General features: G+C 42.6%; 1 protein-coding gene across 4 annotated transcripts in view; it reads right to left on the reverse strand.

The window, feature by feature from the left end:
* Positions 1-25,529, reverse strand: part of CEP162 (centrosomal protein 162) — a 114,110-nt gene that overhangs the window by 85,263 nt on the left and 3,318 nt on the right. For all 4 annotated transcript variants that reach the window (XM_039221827.1, XM_039221828.1, XM_039221826.1 and 1 more), the window contains exons 3-5: positions 5,415-5,529; positions 2,310-2,456; positions 1,785-1,968 (exon numbers count right to left, since the gene is read on the reverse strand). In XM_039221827.1, the coding sequence (XP_039077758.1) occupies positions 1,785-1,968; positions 2,310-2,456; positions 5,415-5,529 (446 nt within the window). The remainder of the gene's footprint in view (positions 1-1,784; positions 1,969-2,309; positions 2,457-5,414; positions 5,530-25,529) is intronic.

A 25,529-nucleotide genomic window follows, 5' to 3' on the forward strand; every position in this document is an offset into this window, starting at 1 on the left:
AACCAATTTAATCATGAAATGGAGGTTAAATACGAGGCCTAAATATAAAAACTCAGCAAGATGACAAAGGAGCTTGAGCAAGTTTTAAATACATTGGGTATATTATTAGTTCATATACTGCTTTATTTCAAGCTAAGAAATCCATTGTATTTTTTTCAGTCCATCAACCCTGTTTTTAGAGAGATCAGCAAATCCAGGAAGCTATAAAACTATAGTAATAATAATATTCATAGCAAACACTACCGTGTACTCAATGCATTTTAGCACACTAACTAGACTATTCTACAACAGAAGTATCAGTAGTTAGGAATATTCTTAAGAAATAAGAAAAAGGTAAGAAATACTGCAAAGAGACAAAAACTTGTGGCCAACAATCCTGTGTATGTTTAATCTGTGTTGTCACTGTTGGGAGAGGCGATACCCACAGACTCTGAGCATCCCTACATGTTCTCCTGGGGTACACCTAGAAAGCAAGGCACAGACCCCTCATTCCTAGGTCATTTCCCAGGCTTGTGTTTGCTATGGGCAACCTTGAGAGATGAGGCAGCATGTCCTCCCAGAAAAGGAGCAGACTCGTTTCCTCTTACTATAAAAGCAATAGATTCCCCAATCTCGGGGATCGTCTTCTGTAAAGCAACCCACCATCCATGCAGAGAGCCATTATGGACCCTTCGTATTGTCTCTGCAGGCCTTATGGAGCGTGGGGGAACTGAGGCAAATAAACATGAGGTGTAGACGTTTGTTGTGAGAAAAAAAGTCCTTTGTTTCTGACCCAGGAAACTATGTCTATTGTCAGAATCCATGAAACTGGCCAACAGATTTGTTAGCTTATAAGTAGGGGCAAAATCTCAAACTCTACACAGTTCGTGACAGTCACTATACTGCTTTACCCCTGGCCTGTGAGAACTAAGCATCGCAAGAAGGCCAGGTACTCCAATAAGCAAAGGTCATGATTCGCCTCAGCCTTAATTATAGTTTGGTGCTCTTAAAATCTTAAAGATGTAATCTGACTTCCATTCATAATTTTAAAAAGTCAAAGGTCTGCTATACTTACAGATGACCGGCTCAGTCAACTAACAGGATTTCCAGAATGAATGAAATTTCCTGATAATTATCAGGGTCAATCATACACAAAGGCAGGACAGAGACAAAACCTGTCTTTATTCCCTATTCCTCCTTTCCTTCTGTCCCTATTTTCTCTGAGTTTATGACAGCTACTTGAACTCTCTTATTTACCTTATCTGTGGAACATTGCTTAATAAATTACTTTTGTGGGGCACCTGGGTGATTCAGTTGGTTTAAGCATCTGACTCTTGATCTTGGCTCAGGTCATGATTTCACAGTTGGTGGGTTTGAGTCCCTCATCAGGCTCCACACTGATGCTGTGGAGCCTGCTTGGGATCCCCTCTCTCTCTCTCTGCTCCTCCCCTGCTTGTGCTTGTGCTCTCTCTCTTGCTCTCAAAATAAATAAACTTAAAAAAAAAAAAAGTTACTTTCCTTTCTTCTTTTTGCAGTGTGCAATTAGTCTCAATAGCACCTCAGCCATGACATTTCAGATATCTGGATACAAAGTGGGCACTCAAACACAAATTAACATATTCCGTTCATATATGAGAAATCATGACCAAAATAATGAACAGAGAAAAGCAGTAAGAGATAAAATAAGATTTAACATGTACCTCTTACAATGTTTACCCATTTAAGTCCATGCATACACTAGCCTTCCAAAAGTAAAGAAAAACATAGGAATCATTTAATGATAGTTGATATTGTGTATACATTACCTATGTAAAGTTTTAAACTGTGTGGAGTCATTGGAATCCAATTCCTTATTTAATCTTGAATAATCAATGGAAGATGTTAAGCCTTCCTCGAGCCTGGCAAAAAATTGCTCCTTTTCCTCTTGTTCCTCTAATGTGTCCAATCCCAATCCAAGAACACTATGATTGAGTTCAGAAACTATGATCTCTAAATGGAAAGCACGAATATATTTTTACTAACATGCAAAATTTTGATAAAATTAATTTTAATTTTAATGCTTTTAATGATGCAGTTATTGACATTAATACAACTTTAAAAATTTAAAACATACTTTATCTCTCACCCACCAAATATAGATTTATATTCATAATCAGTATGTAACATTATAAGGCTTCTCTCGAGATATCATTCTAAACCTTCTAGGAAGGTATTATGTATGTCTACATGGTTCAGTAAAGGGGGCTCAAAGACACAACTTAATTTTTGTGAAAATTTTAATTATAATCATGGTAATTAACCTGTCAATTCATATCCTTCACATTTCTTACCATTTGTTTCCAAGCTGTCAATACTTAAGACAGAGGTTCCACTGCTCTGAAGAAACTGAATCCTTTCAGGAGACTCCTCTTCTATTTCCATAATAGGCTGAGAAGTCTTCTTCACTTTCAAATAGCTTACATTTGTTCTAAGCAGTCCTATGGGTGGGATTTAAGATATAGTTGGCTACTTATATCCAGAAAATTATTCTGATCACAATGTATTACCCAGTAGTACTGTTACACTAACTTTTTTTTTCTGTTATACTAATATTGTGGACGGTAGTAGCTACAAAATAAATCTGGCCCATTTAATAAAAATCCATCAGACATAAAAGTCTCAAAAGAAAAATTATAATACTATTTATTTGCAATGCATCTTACGAAATAACTTCAAAAGTTTACATAACGAGACAAAATTTTAAAAATTACTTTGAAGCACAACTATTTAATACAGTATACCATGCCACCGCAAGGAATATGTTCTGCCTTCTATGAAGGAAGGGTAGGAAACAACTAGGTGAACTAGAAAGGGGAGACCATTCTGAGCAGGTAGAAGGGAAGGTACAAAGAAAGGGTCAGCAACAGGAGGGGCAGGCCACACTGGAGGACACATAAAGGCCAGTGAGGTTGGATCTAGAGAGTGAGCGTGAGTCCAGGTGGAAATAAGCCCAGAGCAGAATCAATGGGTCAGGAACTCCTCATGGCCCAAAAGAGGGTTTTGTTCTTTATTCCAAAAACACTAGAAAACACTGACAAAATTATGCAATATCAAATTTTCTTTATTATAACAGCATACATTTTTTTAAAAAAAAAAAGTGAAATATGGAAAAGTTAAATAATTATGTTGTGTGATATAAATATTAAGATTAGAAGAATACCACTTTTGCTTAGAAGAAAGTCTTAGTAAGAAATCACAAATTTTGCCTTCAGTTTCTTAACTAGTGTCCTCTTAGAAAGGAGTCAGCATCTATTTGTCATCGGTTTGTGTGAATAATGGTTTTATACATCAAATAATAACTTCAACAGTTGCAGAAAATCAAAACACATATCTATAGACACTTCCAATGGAAGAGCGCATGCCATGGCTGGAGTGCTGCTTTGGTACCTGTGCAGTCTCACCCTGGCTCTGAAGCTAGACTCAGGCATGTGACCACACTAACGGAGACTACAAGAAACTAATAACCCAAACCAAGATCCATTCAGTTATTCATAATGCAGAGTATAACCTGTATAAGGATTAGACTGTTTCATCCCCTAGGCAGAACATTTTATCCTTATGGCAGCTGGAAGAAAATTGTAAGGTTGAAGTAACACAATGTTGATGTTTATTGATGCCTATCTAAGAATGGGAATCCATTCTTCCCCTCATGAGGGTGTTTACCTCCCTGCTATGAGGCTTCTATACTCTTCTTATCCCATCTATATACTAGTGTCTAGTACGCACAACATACTATTAACTCAATAAATGTTTTTGATTGAACCAGGGACCAGGTATGTCCTTGGGTAGAGAAACCCTCTAGTCTGTGTTTAAATGGATATTGTCAAAGTTTGCATAAGTATCCTTCTTTGCATTTTTACTAATCACATTCACTTGCAATTGATAAATTCTTTTTTAAAAATTAATAACTTTGTCAGGTTGCATTCCAGTGTTGGTCCAGGATGTATTCTTTTCCTTTGGGATGAATATGCACATTCTATCTCTGATTCATTGCTTTCTAGAAAAGAGACTTTCATGCTAATTAAGTCCCAAATCTTTGTAAACAATTCCAACAGTACTTCATCATATAATATCCTTTCCAAGCACCAATGGGGGAAAGACTCTAAAAAAGAATTATTTGCATGGAAACTTTAGCATTGTTACATGGTTGGGGGACTTGTGAAAATATGCACTGTATTTTTCAGTAAGGTATTCCTTATTTACAGTCTTAAGAACAAAGAAATGACTATCAAAATCACTCTAACATTCATTTATTAAACAGATTTATTATTTACTGCTGAGGGTCAGGGGATACAAACAAAAGGAAGTATTTCCTGCCCTCACAAAGCTCCCAACCTCAGGAGTAGCCCTATCAGTGCTATGACGGGGTTTTGAAATCAAAACAAAGGAGAAAATAATTATGTTGAAAAGGGATCTAGAAGAGTTAGGAAAGGACTGGAAGGAGGTAATGTCAAGCTTTACTGGACAAGAAAGATGAGAGCAAAGGCAGTCTTGTGGTGAGAAAGCATGAGCTAATGCACAGAGGCATAGTCAGTGAGGTTTCCAGGAGATAGGGAATAAGTGTCACTGGAGAACAGAAATCTAGAATGGAGGTTCCTAGTCAGATGATACAGAGCCTTAGCTGTCACATTAAGGAATCTGGGCTTAATTTCATGGGAAAAGACAAAAGCTATAGGGACAATTTTCCTCCAGAGATACAGAAATTCTGTAAGTTTATAAAATGGTGCTTAAAGATCCACAACTAGTTTGAACATAGGTTAATAGAAGTGTTCTGGCATTCCTTATGGATGTGGCAGTGTCTTATACAGCAGGTATACCAAAGCACAGGCTCCAGAGAGTAGTTTTCCATGTGTAAAGATGTGACTAGGACTAGTTCTGGGAAAGCTATACATGTACATCAGACAGGATCAACAATAAGTTCTTTACCATCAAGGCAATAAATTACGTTTTTGCTACTGTTCTTAACAGACTGTGATACCAAAATCTATACATTTGTTAAAATCTTCCCAATGCAATGACATTAATACACTGTCAGAACATTTTATTAAAGCACCTTAAATCAATTTACCATTAAACATGACAATATAAAAATACGCCTGTGTTATTCATCATCTCAGTGTGACTGAATATAAATTATCCCAATATAATAGTATAACCTGATAATGCAGAATCATCATAGATTTTCAACTGCAAAATATATAATAATATGAAGTAATATGAAAATTCAAACTTTACAACATCACAATACTAGTATTATTTTCTTTATATACATATAGTACAACAAAATCCCAGAATTAAAAGTCTTGACTGACCCCTTGTGGTCAAAAAATTTGAAATAAAAAACCCAGCAATATTTACGTCAAAAAATTTGAAATAAAAAACCCAGCAATATTTACCACCATCTTCAGAATCATCTTCAGTTATCCACCATGGCAATGCATCTTTCTTCTTCACTTTTCTTTCAGGTTGTCTAGGTGTTTTGTTTGAATTCTCAAAAGAATCATCTGAAAGCTAAATCAGATACAAGTATTTGAATTTAAAGAATCCCAGATTCATCACTAAAAATGTTTCTCCTCATTGTACATAAACAATTTTCTTAGCAACAATGTATACAGTCATATTTCAAATATGTGGCTAAAATAACTTAAAAATCAAGCATACATCACTGAACACCAACTTCATATCCAGAGTTAAACAAGTAAACTAACCAGGCAGAAAAAAATCCACAACAACAATAAAGAGATAAAAGAAAACTTATCAAGAAACTTGATCAGAAAGGAAAGAGAGAAGGATATGATCTCCTTCTAGACATTCTCTAGGGCCTAAGAATAAATAATGATTGAGCAAAATTATCTGGTATCACTCTAGAAGAACACAGAATTCTAAAACCAGAAGAATTGAGTTTCAGATATTTCCCAGAGAAATCAGCATTTTGTCACAATGATTAATCAACTTCAATCAACTTTTATTTGTCCTTTTCTACTACAATCCTAAATCCCATACTATAACCCTAATCAACCCGCCGCCTCCGCCACCTAGCAGTAATCTGCCCTCTCTCTTCACTGAGAAAATAAAGACCTTCACTCAGAAACCACCCTCTTTTCCCTCACTCCACCATCACACTCACCTGTTAGACACTGCTTTCCTCTTTCAGAAAAGAAATTCTTCCCTCCACTCCAAGGAGAACCTGCATAGAGGTCACTTCCTGCCTTTCTAGGTCCTTACTTCCTTGGTCATCCCATGTTATCTCTGTATCTGCACCCCCTCCTCTTCCTCTCTCAGGTTATAAACTTGCCTGTCTCTGCCTCACCAGGGCATAGCACAGCATCTAGCACAACTGTAGGATGAAAGAATGAACATTCAAGTCTATTCCACTTTTTTTTAAGCAAAGCACAGCAAAACAAACAAGATTAAGATCCTTATTCTTACCTCCTCTTTATCACTTTTCCTTTCTTTACATACTAGCTTCCTTAGTTCACTGCTCAATCCTTTAAAATCTGGTTCCCTCCAAAACAGCTCTCCTCCAGGTTCCAAAGGCCTCCTAAATGTCACATATAAAGGACCACTGAAAGTCATCTTCCCTGATCACACGATGGAACCTGATACTGGTGACCAACTCTTCCTGAATCTCTTTTACCTTTCATTTCACTGCATCACTACCTCCAAGTTATACTTCAGCTCTGTGACCCCTCCCATCTATTTAATAGGTTTTGGCTCTTTTGCCCATTTCTTTACACTAGACTTCCCCAGCACTCTGTTCTTGGTCGTTTATCTTCATCCTACACAATTTTCCTAGAGAAGAAACCAACGCTTATTTATTCCATACCTGCTCTATATCAGGATCTATCCCCAGGTTATCTCAATCTTTAAGCAATCCAATCAAAATTTATTGATGGTGAATCAAGTTTACAGAGATTAAGCAACTTACTCCATAATGTTACAGACCTGGGATTCAAACTGAGGTCTGATAACACGTGTGTCAACTTTCCATTATACTATGTAATTCCCCAACTGGCACCAGGGTGCCCTTTTAAACTTCCAAGATGATATTACACAAATTTCCAGCTGTCAACCAAACAATTCTATCTCGATGACTTAAAATAATGTCAATTTGAAAGGGTTCTAAAAGAATTCACTGTCTTCCCTCACAACCTGACAACCAGGCAGGAAGAAGGGAAAAGAGAAGGAAAAATAGTCTTTATCTGAATTTTAGTTTCATCACTTTCTACTCAGTCTCTAAACTTGGTCATCACGTAGAAATGTTCCTTTTCTCTCTCCTCCCCATATCTCGCTGTTTACCAAATTGTGACAATCTGAAACAGACATGGTCTATTCTTCTTAGGCCCCATAGCCATCTAGAGTGTGAAAGGAACAGGTTTTGGGGGCCAGACAGATCTAGTTCAAATTTTAACTTCAAAATATACTAGCTGTTGCTTAGAAAAAAATATCCTCTCTTTTCAGTTTATTCATGTGTTGAAAAACAGTCATAGTACCACTGACCTTGCAGGCTTGTGACAAAGAGCAGAAGACAAAAGGGAAAATGCTCACCCTACTGTCTAATACATGCTAGGTAGTCTCATTTTTGACAATATTCCACATTGCTTTCCAGGTTACTGCCATTAAAAACAAAACAATAACAAAAGCTGGTCTGCAGAGAGTAACTTTGCCAGTGAGCATATGGAGAAATTGGAACCCTAATATACTCATACATAGCAGGTGGGAGTGAAAGTGGCACAGGTAGTTTAGAAAACAGTCTGGCCATTCCTCAAAAGGTTTAACACAAAGTTACTATATGACTTACCATTTCCACTATTAGGTCTACACACAACAGAAATGAAATCACACACCCAAACAAAAACTTGTACATGACTGTTCATAGTAGCATTATTTATAAATGCCAAAAAGTGGAAAGAACTCAAATGTTCATCAACTGATATGTGGAGAAACAAAAATGTGGTAAGCCCATAAAATGGAAATGCCGTTAAGCTATAAAAAAGAATGAAGTACTGAAAGATGTACAACATGAATGAATCTTTAAAACATTATACTGAGTGGAAGAAGCCAGTCAAAAAAGACCACATATTATAGAATTCCATTTCTGTGAAATGTCTATAATAAGCATATATTCAGAGACAGAAAGCAGATATGGTGCCTAAGGCTGGAGAAGGGGTAACTGAAAATGGGTACAGGGTTTCTTTTGAGGATGATGAAAATGTTCTTAAAGTGACTGTGGTGATGGCTGCATAGCTGCATAGGCTAAAAACCACTAAATTGTACGCTTTAAATGGGTGGATTGTATGGTATATGACAACTCATTAAATCTGTTAAAAAAAAAAAAAGCTGGTCCCACAAATCTCCTTATAAAGATATGTAAGCATATCATTGAACAATCTTTGAACAATTTAGCAAAATGACTAAAGAAGTTAGCATCACTCTAAAATTATGGTTTTTATTATTAAAAAAAAAGGAAACACTGCCTTACTCAAATATGTAACATGAGATAAAAGCTTTTATGGGTTGAGGATGAATATGAGAGAAAGAGATGGAGAGAGTGTTGAAGAGATGGTAAACAGGGGACAGAAGAAGAAAAAATGGTCTACATTGCTTTTATCTCTTACAATGAAAACACTTTCTATAAGCTTAATTCTCAAAATGTGCCCATATTTGAAATTAAGCAGTTTCCAAATGAGAAGAGAGATTCTTACCGAGTGTCTACATTCAGATAATTGTTAAATGTGGTTTTTAAACCTTACAACAATCCTACAAAGTAGACATTATTTTTCCTGTTAATTAAACTGAGGTTTTCTACTATATCATATATCAAACTCCCTTTATGAACAAGAATTTTAGTATAAGCATTTAAAATGTGACTCTCCTGAGGGCACCTGGGTGGCTCAGTCGGTTAAGCATTTGGCTTTAGCTCGTCATGTCACAGCTTGTGAGTTCAAGCCCCATGTCAGGCTCTGCGCTGACAGCTCAGAGTCTGGAGCCTGCTTTAGAATCTGTATCTTCCTCTCTCTCTGCCCCTCCCCTACTCACACTCTCTCTCTCTCTCTCTCTCTCTCACTGTCTCTGTCTCTCTCTCTCAAAAATAAGTAAACATTAAAAAAAAAAAAAAAAGCCTTTTAAATGTGACTCTCCTGAATGCTCTGTAAGGCCTCTCCCCCAGTTATATAAATACATAGGATATAATGCAATCCTCTAACTTATGCATTCAGCAAATACTTATTAAGCATCTATTAGGTACTGCAGGTATAGCAGTGTACACGTAGCTGTCACATCACAAATCATATGTTCTTACGGTGGAAGGCAGAAAACAGAACTGCACAAGTAAAATAATGAATGGTGCTAAGTTCTACATAGAGAAATATATGACAAACAAGTCACTTGCTGGTTACTTTTTTAGTGAATAAACAGAAAAAACCCTCTCTTGGTAGTGATATTTAAGATGAGATCTTTAACAACCAGTTGAAGAATAGAACAGACTTATTGGCAGAGGAAAAGAGCTAGTGCAAAGCTCCTAATGTGAAATGAGCTTGGAATGCCTGAGAGAGAAAAAGTCCACTGTAGCATAAATGAAGAAGGAAGAAGAGTGGTATAAAGTGAGTGAGGAAGACATGAGCAAAATCATCCAGGGCTCTGTAAACCACAGGAAGGAGTTTGGATTTTATTCCATTCGTGATGGAACGCCAATAAAGTGTTTTACAAAGAGGAAGAGTCTGATTTATGTAAAAGATGGTGCTGGCTGCAATGTGGTGAAGGAACTGTCATAGTACCTCACGTGAGAGGATGTCACCCTGGACTGAGATGATGGCAGTTCAAAGGGGAGAGAACAAGGAAGGAGACAGATATATTCTGGAGGAAGAATTGACAGAGGGTGGTGACAGACTTGTGAAACTGAATACAAGACACCTCATTTAGAATACAATTGGGAGGTCAGAAGGGGGAGCTCTCACACTCCATCAATTTGTCATCAACTGCAGACTCCAACAAAGTATATCTTGCATTTCCCAACAGGAAGAAGCCTACTCTACTACCCCAGTGGGAGGAAGGAAGGTTTTTCTTCATGTCCAGCAACAGCCCTGCCAAAGAGAAGCCATCACTATGCTGAACTCTTGCTTTCCTCCAATGGACTTTTGTTCAAAGCAGCCCCTCCCAAGTTCCTCCTTTTCTCTATAAAATAATATTCCTCTCCTTTGATCTTAGGTCTTGCTTATGGCTTTGCCATCATTTGCATGTCCCAAATTGCAATTCCTTTGCCATTCCCAAATAAATGATAAAATAACTGGCTGTTTTAATCTTGAGGTCGATATTCCTTGGTGATCTGAGGTGGGATCCAGAGAAATCTCTCAACAACTCAGAGGCTGGTGAGCAAACAGGTGCCTGTACCCACTGAGCCAAATGAGCTCATTCCTTTCTCCCCGACCCTGGAGTCTGAGAGTGAGTCTCTGCTGGTTCCAAGCTCTGCTCTCTTTGGGTTTTGAGCTCTCTGGCTTTATTCAGGATCTGTTTAAAAGCTTTATTCCTGGAGGAGGGCACTTGTTGGGATGAGCACTGGGTGTTATATGGAAACCAACCTGACAATAAAGCATAAAAGAAAAAAAATAAAAGCTTTATTCTTTCTATTTTTATGAAGGCTTTGTCCTATCTGGTGAGTACTCATGTTTTTCTGAACTTTCTGGTATTGACTGATGAGATGATGACCTTCTGGACTCTCTCAGGACAGCCCTCCTCCTGGGATTCTGGCTGGCTTTAGGTTTAAAAACTATGATCCCCCTGTAGGCACACAGCTAACAAAACAGATTGACTTAGCTAAATTTATGGGGGAAAGTTTGATCTCCTCAAACTTACTTTTCTCAAAACCAAATTAGAAGACCATGGCTCTAAAATTAAACAAGTTGAATGGAATGCCTATTTTAATTAGTACCTGAAGGCTTGCATACATACTGACTCTAAAATTACCTCTTTGCAAAATACCATTTCTAAATTAACAGGTTACAAAACAATTGGAAGAAGTCAAAAGAGCTTTTGAGTGCTTTCCCCTCCCTGTTTTCTTCATCTCCGGACACACAGCAGTCATCTGTGCCCTGGCTGCTCCTCTGGTGCCATCTTCCTACCTCCCTGCAGCATCCCAGCCCCTCCATACCCTTTCCTTCCTCATTCTACTCTTCTCTCTTAATTTCCCTTTTTCTCTGAAGCTCTCCCTGCTCTCTCCCTCTGAACTTATCAGAAACTACTCCTTTAAAGTTATGTCCCTTAAGGATCCAACTGCTAAATTCCTAGTTTCTTATGTTCTCTGGACTAAAGCTGAGCTACAAGCTAGAGTCAAAGACTTTCCCAAAGTTACTGAGGATTGTCACAGATTAGCTAAGGAATTTAACATAGTTATTCAAACTTATCAACTGAGTTTCTCAGACTTATATCAATTAGTTCACATGCTTGTTGGCGAGGGCCAGGCCTCACATTGGATGAAACTGGCCTGATAGAAAAATCCTGAAAGAGATTTAGAAAAACAGATCTCTGACTTTTGGCAGGAGGCTGAACACTCACTAGAGGTCTTCACAAAACAAAAGCTTTTCCTAAGCTTGTTGATTGGAACATCATTCAGGCTTGCATGCAAAATTTGATAAATCTGTTATGATTACTGCAAATGACTTCAGATTATTTTTATGAAAACTTCGGTCTTTCTTTAGATGTTGAGTTCACTCATGGGGTGCTTGGGTGGCTCAGTCGGTTAAGCATTAACTTCGGCTCAGGTCGTGATCTCACGGTTTGTGGGTTCAAGCCCTGCATCGGGCTCTGTGCTGACAGCTCAGAGCCTGGAGCCTGCTTCGATTTCTGTCTCCCTCTCTCTGCCCCTCCTCTACTGGCTCTTGTGTGCTCGCTCTCTCTCTCTCTCTCAAAAATAAACATTAAAAAAGAAATTAGATGATGAGTCCATTCAGGTAGCCTTTAATTCTGTTCATTAACTGACTAAATCAGATCTTTTCCTTCTAGTTAAAATGAATAGAATGGAATGGGAAACTACATCTGCCCTAGATTTGGTTAATTTAGCAGTTCACCCGTACCCTAGATGATTCAACTAAAAGATCACTAAAATCCTTAACCTTCATCTCCAACAAATGTAGACCTTTAAACAAAACCAAAATCTTCCTGATGTCTGCCATTATTTTAAAAAACCAGGACACTGGAAAAAAGACTGCTACCAACTCAAGTGCTTCAGATGCTGTCAGCCCCCTAACCAATCTTTGCAATGTTCTCCGAATCCCCAAACACTGGGCTCCGAGGAACAAAAGGGGCTTGTCCCAATTCTCTCTCTCTCAGCTGGCTTAGAGAAACAATTCCCAGACTGGGAATGAATTTCTATCTGTACTCACTGCCACTGGAGCTACGCTCCCAATGCTCAATCCACCACCATAAAGCAGCCCTTGCCTCAGAGCAGCAAAATCATTCAAACAGTGAGGTTCCTATCTCTAAATCTATTCCGTTTGGTGTAGGTCCTTTAAGAGATACCCACCCTTTTTCACTTAATTCTCTCACCCAATTCACTTACTGGGCTGAGATTTCTTAGAAAAATATCTTGCTGGAATTCCTTTTTCCAAAAAGGGGTAAGCAATTCTAGAACTTGACAGAAGCAACCAAGATTGCCAAGTAGGTGAATTAAGTGACCCTTCAACATCTTTGACTTGCTTCACCTCTGAATTAACACTGGAACTAATTCTAAGAGCACTAACCATTTGTCCCAATTGGATCAGCTACAGCCCTTCTTATGGGCAAAATCCTCAAAGTGTAATACCTAAATCTAACTGATTCCATTTTAGAATAAATCTCCATCTTGAGAGTGAACTAGGCCCAAACCCAGTCCCAGGTTCTGCCCTTAGTTACTTCCCTAGCAACGGCAACAGCCAATCAGTTTAAAACAGGTGCCTATATCCCAAGACGTTGAAGTTGGCAGTTTGCAGTCAGGCCAGATGGGCCAAACCAATCGGGTGCTGACAAGACAGCCTGTACCTATCAGGAGGCTTCCAGGAGGCTGCCAAGCTGGAACGCCCCAAATTCCACTGTAACCACAATAAAAAGCCCTGCAATCATGAGTTCGGGGCTCCACACCATCACTGCTATGTCGGAGTGCGTTGGAGTCCCTGCTCGAGCTTGTAATAAAGACCCTTTTGTACTTGCGTCGGTGTCGGCTCCTTGGGGGTCTCAGGGGACTCTCAAATCGGGCATAACATTGGGGGCTCATCCAGGATTTCCCAAGACCCCCAGGACCCCCAAACCGGAGGGCCAACCAGCTGGTAAGAATCTCTTTCTGTTGTGTTCATCTGTGTAACTCTGGTCTCGAGACAAATCTGTATTAGGCGACCAAAGGTGGTCAAGGCGGATGTGCTGGGGGCCACGGTCGCGGAAGACCTGGAAGACGTTCCAGGCTCCTCCTGTATCGGAGAGGATGAAGTGTCTAGTGGACTGCCCCTAACCTGTATTCTGTATTGGCTCAGTGGGACAAGGCAGGTTGTGCCCACGATCCAACCGAAAGCCTTCATCCCAGTTCCAGTTTCAGTTTCTTTGCCATTGTGTGCGCAGTGAACTTTGTTATCTGTTTCTCTATGTGAGTGTTTCTGCGCAGCGAGCTGTGCGCAGTAAATTTTGTTATCTGTTTCTCTGTGTGAGTGTTTCTGCGCAGCAAACTGTGTGCAGTAAATTTTGTTATCTGTCTCTCTGTGTTTGTGTGGGCGGTGAACTTTGTTGTCCATCTCTATGTGTGTGTCTGTGTCTGTTGGTTGTGTCTGTTAGACTTCTATTATTGGGCGACTGAGACTGATGAGATGGGACAGACACCCTCCACACCCCTAGACCTGTTGCTTGCTCATTTCAAGGAAGTTAGAGCTTGAGCACATAATCTCTGTAGTAGTTAAAAAGGAAAAGTTTCAGACTCTTTGCACCTCGGAATGGCCAAGCCTAAATAAACGTCGGTTGGCGTCCAGAAGGAACTTTTAACCGGGATACCATCCGCCAAGTAGAACAACAGGTCTCTCGGCCCCACACGGGCCACCCGAACCAGGTTCCATACGTTGTAATCTGGGCCGACTTGATGGATGATCCCCCTCCATGGCTTAAACATTTTTTACCTCCCCAGGTGCTGCCCCCCTCTGCATCGGCTCCTATTTTAGTTACTTCTGAGAAACGGGTGCCGCCCCAAAAGGCTAAGTCCCAACAAACTGAGTCTAAACCCTTGGCTTCTCTTTACCCCGTTTTGCAGGGAGAGACGGAGGAAGAGTTGATTTTTCCACCCCCATATCAATCCCCTTTAGAGCCCCCTGTCAATGAAGCAGCAGCAGCAGCAGCCCTGCCACAGCTACCACCGGAGCCACCAGCTGGCCCCTTGGGCCCAGCCACGGGACCAAATGGAGGCCCCGCCCAGAGGACAAGGAGCCGCCGTGGCGCGACCCCGGAAGGACCTGACTCCACTGTCCTCCCCCTGAGGGCCATGGGCCCCCCTGATGCCCAAGGCAATCAGCCACACCACTATTGGCCATTTGCCACTAGTGATCTTTATAATTGGAGATCTCAAAATGCTCCCTTTTCTGAGAATCCTAGATCCCTTATTAATTTGTTGGAAACTGTCCTTTTTACCCATCAGCCCACCTGGGACGATTGTCAGCAATTGTTGCAGGTTCTCTTTACCACTGAGGAATGAGAACGCATCCAGAATGAGGCCAGGAAATTAGTTCCCGGCCCCACTGGGGTCCCCACAACGGATCAGGTGCGTACTGACGCGCGCTTTCCCCTCATCCACCCAGATTGGGACTACAACACAGCAGAAGGTAAGGTGCACTTCTTAGGGTACCGCCAAACTCTATTGGCAGGTCTCAGGGCTGCAGCTCGCAAGCCCACTAATATGGCCAAAGTTTATAATGTTAGTCAGGGTTCCGAGGAAAGCCCCGCAGCCTTCCTTGAAAGAATAATGGAAGCCTTTCGCCAGTACATTCCCATGGATCCGGAAACTGAATCCAGTAAATCGGCAGTGGCCATGGCTTTCATTAACCAAGAGGCTCCCGATATCCGCCGCAAGCTTCAAAAGTTAGAAAGACTCGGAGAAAAAAAAGTCTCCAAGATTTAGTAGTTGTGGAAGAGAGGGTATATAATAATAGGGAAAGAGCAGAAAATAAACAAATTAGGGCTGAAAAGAGACAGAGCCGGGACCTGGCAAAGATACTACTGGCTGCCACAGCAGATCCAGACGACCAAAGACACCGTCTCAAGCAACTGCCTCCCTAGAACATGGTAAGGAGGAAACTAAAAAAAGAGGGGAGAAAACCCCACGTGGGCCGCAATCAATGTGCCTATTGCAGAGAAGAGGGGCACTGGGTCAAGGATTGTCCCAACAAGAAACCTAAGGCCCCCATCCTAGTTATGGGAGAAGACAGTGACTAGAGGGGATGGGTTCGGTGCCCCTCCACGAGCCCAGGGTAGCCTTACATGTGGAGGGGAAATTTACCGACTTTCTGGTCGATACAGGAGCCCAACATTCTGTACTCCTACAGCCAGGGGGCCCACTGTCAACCAAAAAGTCATGGGTCCAAGGAGCTACAGGAGTCAAGCAATACCCATGGACTACCCGAAGACCTGTGGATTTGGGCATGGGTCGGGTATCCCACTCATTTATGGTCATCCCAGAATGCCCCTACCCCCTTCTGGGCCGTGATTTATTGACAAAGCTGGGGGCACAAATCCATTTCTCCTCTGAAGGGACAAAAGAGTTAGACCAGACAGGACAACCCATACATGTCCTTACTGTAGGGCTGGCAGACGATCGCCTGCATGAGGAACCTCGACCAACGGAGCCAGACATGCAGTCCTGGCTACAGAGGTTCCCAACAGCATGGGCCGAAACAGGTGGCATGGGATTGGCCAAGCATCGGGCCCCAATCCTTGTAGAACTCAAACCAGGAACCGAACAGGTTAGAGTCCGACAATGCCCCGTGACCCTAGAAGCCAAAAGAGGGATAACTCCCCACATCAGGTGATTACTAGATTTAGGGGCATTACGGCCTTGCCAATTGGCCTGGAACACACCCCTGTTTCATCCCACAGTGCCCAATCCATACACCCTATTAAGTACCCTTCCACCAACTTGTATCTGGTACACCATCCTGGATCTAAAAGATGCTTTTTATAGATTCCCCTTGGCCCCAAACAGCCAGGAATACTTTGCCTTCAAATGGGCCGATCCTGAGCATGGCACGAATGACAATTGACTTGGACTCGGCTGCCCCAGGGGTTCAAAAACTACCCCCCCATCTTCGATAAGGCCTTACACAAAGACCTGGGTGAGTTTCACTCCCAACACCCCCAGCTAACTCTTTTACAATATGTAGATGATCTCTTCATAGCCGCTCAAGACCGAGATACCTGCCTGACTGGCGCTGCACATTTACTCCAAACTCTGGGAGAACTGGGATATCGGGCTTCAGCCAAGAAGGCCCAAATTTGTAAAAAAAAGAAGTCCAATATTTAGGATATATCCTAAAAAAAGGCAAGCGTTGGCTATCCCCTGCAAGAAAAGAAACGGTCTTGAGGATCCCTACCCCCACCAATGCTCGTCAGGTAAGGGAATTCCTGGGATGGGTGGGGTTTTGTCAGCTTTGGATCCCCGGGTTTGCTGAAAGGGCCCGTCCACTATATGAGGCAACCAAGGAAAAGCCCAGTGCCATTTGGACATGGGCCGAAGAACACCAACAGGCATTTGATGCCTTAAAATTGGCTTTACAGTCGGCCCCCGCTTTAGGGCTACCAGACATCACCAAGCCCTTCCATTTATTTGTTGATGAACATAAAGGTATTGCCAAAGGGATCCTCACCCAAACTCTGTGCCCCTGGGGCCGGCCTGTGACCTACCTCTCCAAGAAAGTGGACCCAGTGGCATCCAGTTGGCCATCATGCCTCCGCACGATTGCGGCTGTGACCCTGCTGGTTAAGGATGCAGATAAATTGCCTATGGGGCAAGAGCTGACCATCACCACCCCTCATGCAATAGAGGGAATTCTAAAGCAACCACCAGGTCGATGGCTCAGTAATGCCCGCATGACTCATTATCAGACTCTGCTACTCAACCCTCCCAGAATTATTTTCCAGGCCCCGACCGCCCTAAACCTGGCTACATTGCTGCCTGACCCGGACTTGGGAGGCTCCCCTCCATGACTGTGCCGAGATCCTGGCTCATATTCATGCCACCCATCCGGACTTGCAGGATGCCCTGTTGCCAGATGCAGAAGTCACCTGGTACACAGACGGCAGTAGCTTCATACAGCAAAGACTGAGGTATGCCGGGGCCGAAATAGTATCCACTGAAAAGGTCATTTGGGTGGAGCCCCTGCCACCCGGGACCTCAGCACAGAAAGCTGAGCTAATTGCGCTCACTAAAGCTTTAACTCTGGGCCAAGGAAAAAAACTAAAATGTCTACACAGATAGTCGATATGCCTTCGCCACCGCTTAAATCCACGGGGCAATTTATAAAGAAAGGGGGCTCCTCACGGCCGAGGGAAAGACTATTAAAAATAAAAAGGAGATCCTAACTCTCCTCAAAGCTTTATGGCTCCCGAAAAAACTAGCTATCACCCATTGTCCAGGCCATCAAAAGGACATAACTGAGATGGCCAGAGGCAACAATATGGCCGACCGGGCTGCTAAAGAAGCAGCCCTCAAAGGCACCCCAGCCCTGACAGTCAAATTCATAGATCCGGGAGACCCCAACCTACCAGAGAGTCCTTGTTATTCACTCGAGGACCTACAATGGATTAAAGGACTGCCTATGACCCAATACCTTAAGAGCTGGTGGAGGTCTTCAGATAACAAAATCATTCTGCCCGAGGAAATGGGAATAAGGGCTCTGTCAAAAATACACTGAGCATCCCACATGGGACAGAGAAAACTACAAGACCTGGTGAGACAGTCACACATTAAAATTAAAGATGCCAACTCCAAAACTGAACAAATTGTCAGCAAATGCAGAGCGTGTCAACTGACCAACGCTACCTGGAATCCCTATAATCTTGGAACACGTCTAAGAGGAAGACGCCCAGGGGCCTACTGGGAAACTGACTTCACTGAGGTACAACCTGGCAGGTATGGCTACAGGTACTAACTGGTCTTTGTAGACACTTTTTCAGGATAGACTGAGGCATATCCCACCAAATACGAGACTGCACAGGTAGTGGCAAAGAAGCTGCTGGAAGACATCCTACCAAGGTATGGATTTCCTCAGATGATAGGGTCAGATCATGGACCGGCTTTTGTGTCCAAGTAAGTCAGAGCCTAGCCACAACCCTGGGGATTGACTGGGAATTACACTGTGCTTATAGACCCCAGAGCTCAGGACAGGTAGAAAGGATGAATAAAACCTTAAAAGAGACCCTTACCAAACTGGCCCTCGAGACTGGCGGTGACTGGGTGGTCCTACTCCCTTTTGCCCTATATAGGGTGCGTAACCCCCCATATGAAATGGATTGACTCCGTTTGAAATCATGTTCGGTAAAGCACCCTCTATCATACCCTGCCTACAGCATGAGGCCCTTGAGGAGTCTGAAGAAGCCCATCTCCTCCAAGACCTTAGAGGCCTCCAGTGGGTTCATAAATGTGTTTGGCCTAAACTGTGTGCCCTCTATGAAACAGGTCCACCTCCGGAGCCACACAGGTACCGCCTCGGTGACTGGGTCTACGTGAAGAGACACTGCCAGGGCAACTTGGAATCACGCTGGAAAGGACCTTACGTTGTACTACTGACTACCCCAAAGGCCCTAAACTTGGACGGCATAGCTGCCTGGATTCACTACACCCACGCCAAACCAGCTGACCCGTTTGCCGACAAGGACAACTACCTGACTCCAAATCCAGATTGGAGGGCTGTCAAGGACCCAAACAATCCACTAAAGCTCAAACTACAGTGGAAAGCATGAACTGGCCTTTAATCTTAGGACTACTAACCGTATGTACTCTACCTTGTCAGGCCAACCAAAACCGAAATCCTCACCAACCCCTCCAAGTAATATGGCAGGTCACTACGCCTAGTTCAAATCAAGCCATAGTTAACTAAGGTTGAGCCCCATCCGCCCGATACATGGTGGCCTACATTTACATTTGACCTTTGCAGCTTATTTGAACAAGCCCCATTACCTAAACCAGGGAGAGGATGGCCAGAAGTCCCTGGATGTACTTGAACTCAAAACTCCTTCGCCCATACCACCCTGCAGGAGTTATGCAGAACCTGTTTTTATGGATGTCCGGTCCCAGTTTCTAATGACAAGGCGGCTCAATGTGGGGACCAGTCAAGATTATTACTGTCGGGGATGGGGCTATGAGACCACGGGATCTTGCAGTTGAATCCAGGACTCTCAATCTCTCATTTCCCTCCGACACAAACACTCAACCACCCCCTGTAAGCCTGGCTCTAAATGTAATCCTTTACAATTAATATTCACTGACAGGGTAAAAAAACTAAGGACTGGGACAAAGGTCTAACCTGGGGAATAAGACTATATAAATCTGGGTATAATACAGGAGTACTGTTTATGATCAAGCAGGTCCTTGCCCCCTTTCAATCAGAATCAAGAGATACCATAGGCCCTGATAAGGCCCTAATTCCAATCCGCCTGACTCACAGGCAACCCAACACTACTCCCATTACTACTAAGTCCGTGGTAACCACCATCCTCAAGGAGCCAGAGCCCTTATGGGACCTGATGGTCCACACTTTTAAAGTTCTCAATTCTACCAGGCCAGATTTAACCGAGTCTTGTTGGTTATGCTATAATCCCAAACCCACTATTATGAAGGAATAGCCATCCTGGACCAATATCGCACTTCTCATACATCCTCTGAGTGCCAGTGGCAGCAGGCAAACACCAGTAGGCTAACCCTGCAGTCTATAACGGGATAGGGCCTATGCATGGGACAGGTCCCGGCTTCACATTCACACCTTTGCAATCAAACTAAACAGATTAGGGACAATGGATACATAATCCCACCAGACCAAGGATGGTGGGCCTGCTCTACGGGGCTCACCCCTTATGTACATAGTGCGGTCCTAAACCACAACAAAGACTTCTGTGTCCTGGTCCAGCTAGTGCCCCGACTCCTCTACCATGCCAATGAAGAAATTATAACATCCCTGACTGGATCAAGCTACCTGATGCGGGTCAGGAGAGAGCCTATCACTGCTCTCACCCCAACCGTCCTTCTGGGCCTGGGAGTGACAGGAGCAGGGAATGGTATTTCAGCCTTAGCAACCCAAAGTAAAAACTATCAGGACTTAAGAATGGCCACAGATGCTGACATCCAGAACCTAGAAAACTCTATTGCCCATTTACAAGAATCCTTGACCTCACTAGCGGAAGTAGTATTGCAGAACAGGAGGGGCTTAGACCTTTTATTCCTCCAACAAGGTGGATTATGTGCTGCCCTTAGGGAAGAATGCTGTTTTTATGCTGATCATTCAGGAATAGTCAAAGAATCTCTAGCTAAGGTAAGAGAAGGCCTGGCTAGAAGAAAACAAGAGTACGAACTGAGCCAGAGTTGGTTCGAGAAATGGAACAACTCCCCTTTGGCTAACTACCCTGATTTCTACTTTATTAGGCCCCCTATTGATTTTACTGCTGTTACTAACCTTTGGACCTTGCATTCTTAATAGACACATAAATAGTTACATTTATGAAAGAACGCTTGGGGGCCATCCAATTAATGGTCCTCCAGTCACAATACCAACATCCCCAAAACAAAGATAACTCAATAGAGCTCGAGCTCCTAGAGGACCTATGATTGGGTCCACAGAAGTCTCAAGAAGAGGGAGGAATGTAATACCTAAATCTAACTGATTCCATTTTAGAATAAATCTCCATCTTGAGAGTGAACTAGGCCTAAACCCAGTCCCAGTCCCAGGTTCTGCCTTAGTTACTTCCCTAGCAACGGCAACAGCCAATCAGTTTAAAACAGGTGCCTATATCCCAAGACGTTGCAGTTGGCAGTTTGCAGTCAGGCCAGATGGGCCAAACCAATCGGGTGCTGACAAGACAGCCTGTACCTATCAGGGGGCTTCCAGGAGGCTGCCAAGCTGGAACACCCCAAAGTCCACTGTAATCACTATGAAAAGCCCTGCGATCACGAGTTCGGGGCTCCATACCATCACCGCTGCGTCAGGGTGCATTGGAGTTCCTGCTCAAGCTTGTAATAAAGACGCTTTTGTACTTGCATCGGTGTTGGCTCCTTGGGGCTCTCAGGGGACTCGTGAATCGGGCATAACAAAAGCACCCTCCTACTAAGATTCCAATACACCCCACCAAAGATCTCCCTCAAATTAATCAATACCCTATAAAGAAAGAAGCCCTTCAAGGCATCAACCCCAAAATAGAAGATTATAAGGCCCAGCGACTCATTATCACCTGCACTAGTCCTTGTAAACCCCCTATTTTACCTGTAAGAAACATCAGTGGCTGAGGATGGAGGTCTGTCCAGGAGCTCCCAGCAATAAATACTATCCCCCAGCACCCTGATGTTCCTAATCCATTATGCTAGCATCTAGTCCTATTGAAAGCAAATTTTTCACTGTAATTGATCTCTGCAGTGCATTCCTTAGTATTCCAGTTGACCTTTCTGCCTTAATTTCGGAAAGAAGACAATACATTTGGATAGTAATGCCCCACGGTTTTATAGAAAGTCTTACTTCTTGCCAACCTTAAAAGCTGACTTAGATGATATAAAGTTTGCTGGAGAACCTACCTTGTTACAATATGTAGATGAGTTGCTTCTCTGCTCCCTTTCCCAAGCCTCTTCACAGGAGGATTGAATGTAGCTGTTAAAACTTTTAGCCTTAAAGGGACTTAAAGTTTCCAAGGAAAAACTGCAGTCTGCTCAAACTCGGCTTTGATATTTAAGGCACCTGATCTCGGAACAGGGGTTCATTTAGATCAAGACAGGCTTTGTGGTATCCTAAAACCTAAAACTAAGAGCCAATTATGTGGTTTTCTCCAGCCAGGTGACTCTGTCAACAACTGGAGTCCAAACTTTTATGTCCCAACCCCTGTATGTCTTACTTAAAAACAACAAACCTGACCTTATTATTTGGTAAGATCAGAATGACATAGTCTTTGGGGCCTTAAAGAAAATCTTAATAAAGCCTTCTGCCCTTGGACATCCTAATTATCAGCTCCTCTTTTTCCTTTTTGCATTTGAGAAGAGAATGCCCTTGAAGTACTCACCCAAAAATAAGGAAGCTATCATCGACCCACAGGATGTTATAGCCAATGACTGGACCCCCTTGCCTCAGTCATTCCTGCCACTGCCCTTCTGGATAAGACCACTGAAGAAATAATCACGGGAACCCCTTTAACCATCCTTGTGCCCCCTGCAGAAGCCCCTCTGAATTCTCACCACACTCAACACCTTTTGGCCAGCCATCTCACCTCACCTCCTATGAACTTCTCACTACTCCTCAAAAACTCTTCCTCACTGTAATAACCTTGACCCTGCTATTCTACCCTCTTTACCCTTCTGATAAAACCCCTTACCACCACTTGATGCTGACAGATTACCTTTTGACTGTCCACGACAATTTATAGGTAACTCTAACCAATGCAGATTTTTCATGGTTTACTGATGGGTCTTATTTAAAGAACAAAGATGGTATTTTCCTGGGTATGCAATTCTAACATCTTTTGAAATCATCAAGGAAGCACCTTTACCTTTGGCTACTTTGACACCATAGGCTGAATTATTTGCTCTTACTCAGACTTGTACCTTAGCCAAGGATAAAACTACAAATACCTAAATTGACAGTATGTCCTTCAGGCAGCCCATGACTTTCGGATATTATGGAAACAGCAAAGTTTCCTTACTTCTAATGGGAATAAAATTAAAAATGGCTCTTACATCCTAAATTTACTAGATGTCAAACTTTGCCAACTGCCCTGGCTACTATTAAGGCCCTTGTGCATTCCACACTTGACTCCCTAGAGGCCAAAGGAAACTGCCTTGCTTATGTTTCCATTAAAGACACTGCTCTTAAAGGAACCAATAACCAATCCTCTGTCATGGTCCTAAGGGATGCTGCCTCAAATGATAATCTAGAAAAACTGATAAGATATAACCAACAGTTGGCCCCAGAGAGGGAAAAACAATTTGAAAAACAATTAGATTGAAAATCTAATAATTGTCGTTTTGATAAAAAGAGAGAACTCTAGCTTGAGCCAAATAACAACCCAGTCCTGCCAGAGACTCTAAAATCTCATTACTAACCACTGTAGAAGCATTAATTATTGCTTTCCCAATAAGACGATAGGCTTTATGAATCCAATTCTGGTACAGATATTTAACAAGCCCACAGAAGTGCCCACTTTGCTTGGCCTATCTGTCCAAAACACAACTTTGGGAAACCCATCCACACCACCCACTGGCATTTTAAATTGCCCAATAGACCATTAGAAGTTCAGCTCCCCCTGTCTTGTGGATATAAATGTTTTGATCACGGTTTGTTTTCTCACTGAACTGAAGCAGATAGGGTATGGCCTCTTCTATAGCTAAAATCCTATTAGAAAAGATTATTCCTACCTAAGGAGGCCTTCTCAGGCTTCAAAGTGACCAAGGACCTTACTTCACTGGTCAAGTCTGACAATAGGTCTATGCTGTTTGGCCGGTTCTAGAGCCCTATCACTGTGCTTACAACCTTCAGTCCTTCAGGCTAGTGCAATGCACTAACAGAACCATTAAGACTCAACTGGCAACATGTGTAGAGACCCTTCAACTAACTTGGCCAAAAGCACTGTGATTGGGTCCTTCTAAATCTGAGATCCATCCCCTTTGTAACTCATTAACTCTCACCGTTTAAGACAGTCACAGGGCACCTGATGCACTTGGCTCCTGCCTCGTCTGATCCACAGCTGATAAAAGGAGATACACTCCTATATAGAAAAGGCCTGATTCCTTCTGTTGAGAATAATCACGCTTTAGTAAAACTATCCTCATGGCATGCTCACCAAAGAAAAAGCCTTAAGCACAACTCGCAACCCAGAGATTTTGTCTACTCCAAGACACCTCAAAAAGCTCTCTCTTCGGGGCGCTTGGGTGGCTCAGTGGTTAAGCGTCCGACTTCGGCTCAGGTCATGATCTCACAGTCCGTGGGTTTGAGCCCTGCGTCTGGCTCTGTGCTGACAGCTCAGAGCCTGGAGCCTGCTTCAGATTCTGTGTCTCCTCTCTCTGCCCCTCCCCTGCACATGCTCTGTCTCTCTCTGTCTCTCAAAAATAAATAAATGTTTTTAAAAACAGTTCTCTCTTCAACCTCACTGGAGGGGCCCTACCAGGTACTGTTAACCAACCCTGTGCCACCAAATTTCAAGAAATAGACTCCTGATTCACATGTCACATCCAAAGAAAACACTAAACCCAGGCTGGACCTACATACCCACTGGTGACTTGCAAGTAAAGTTCCAGGAATTAAATCACACATCTGATCAACACAGCTTTCCCCAGATGACTGAAGCAGGCTCACATACCTTTCCTCACTGTTACTTCTTTTCCCTCTTCCATGGACAGATAATGCTCTTATTCATATTTTCCTACTACTGGTTGTTGGATTTATCACCAGAAACCTCGACCTGTCCACAGGAACAGGGACACCTTAGTTCACCTTACAAGTAATTTCACTGGAATCCTAATTGCCACTCATGCCTAAACTGTTTCCCAGGTCCCTTTTATAGGTTAGAATGTTAAATGTGCACATACTTGTTCCCTGCCTCAATTTAATCCAACCCTGGGTAGGGGAAACGAAATCTCTTGAATACATATAGAAAACACATTTGGGAATAGCCAATATAAGTTGGACCATATGTAAGCTGGCTGTCATACCCATATAGTTAGGAAGACCTTCAGTCTGTGATAACATTGAGTCTTGGTTGAATAATGATAATGCCTCCATACTCACAAACGGGTCCACAAATGCTAATTCTTATGAGGGAGCCTCATGTGCAGCTCCTGGCTACTCTTCTATATATGGAGGTTTTGGTAATGGCCCAAATGCTTGAGCAATTCATCGCCTTGACAGCTGGAGGATAAAAAGACAACGTGCTCTTGCTGTATTCACTGTTCTGATTTTGCTTCATAACAAACTAGCAGCTTCCCACTGGTACACCTCACTAAACCTTCATGGCTACCTTAAATGAGAACTTCCAAGAGGCATACACAACTTCAGGTATGCCTCCATAGAGAGAGTCTTTCTTTCTCCCTTCAGTAGACTAAGTACTTACAGACACAATTAGAAATCTCTCCCTAAAATACAAATCAAAACCACACTGAGATACCACCTCACGCCAGTCAGAGCGGCTAAAATGAGCAAATCAGAGAACTCTAGATGCTGGCGAGGATGTGGAGAAACGGGCACCCTCCTACACTGTTGGTGGGAATGTAAACTGGTACAGCCCCTCTGGAAAACAGTGTGGAGGTTCCTCAGGAAACTAACAATAGAACTCCC

The sequence above is a fragment of the Hyaena hyaena genome, unplaced genomic scaffold, assembly GCF_003009895.1.
Source record: "Hyaena hyaena isolate Hyena2069 unplaced genomic scaffold, ASM300989v1 scaffold_1027, whole genome shotgun sequence".
NCBI classification, from domain to species: Eukaryota; Metazoa; Chordata; class Mammalia; order Carnivora; family Hyaenidae; genus Hyaena; species Hyaena hyaena.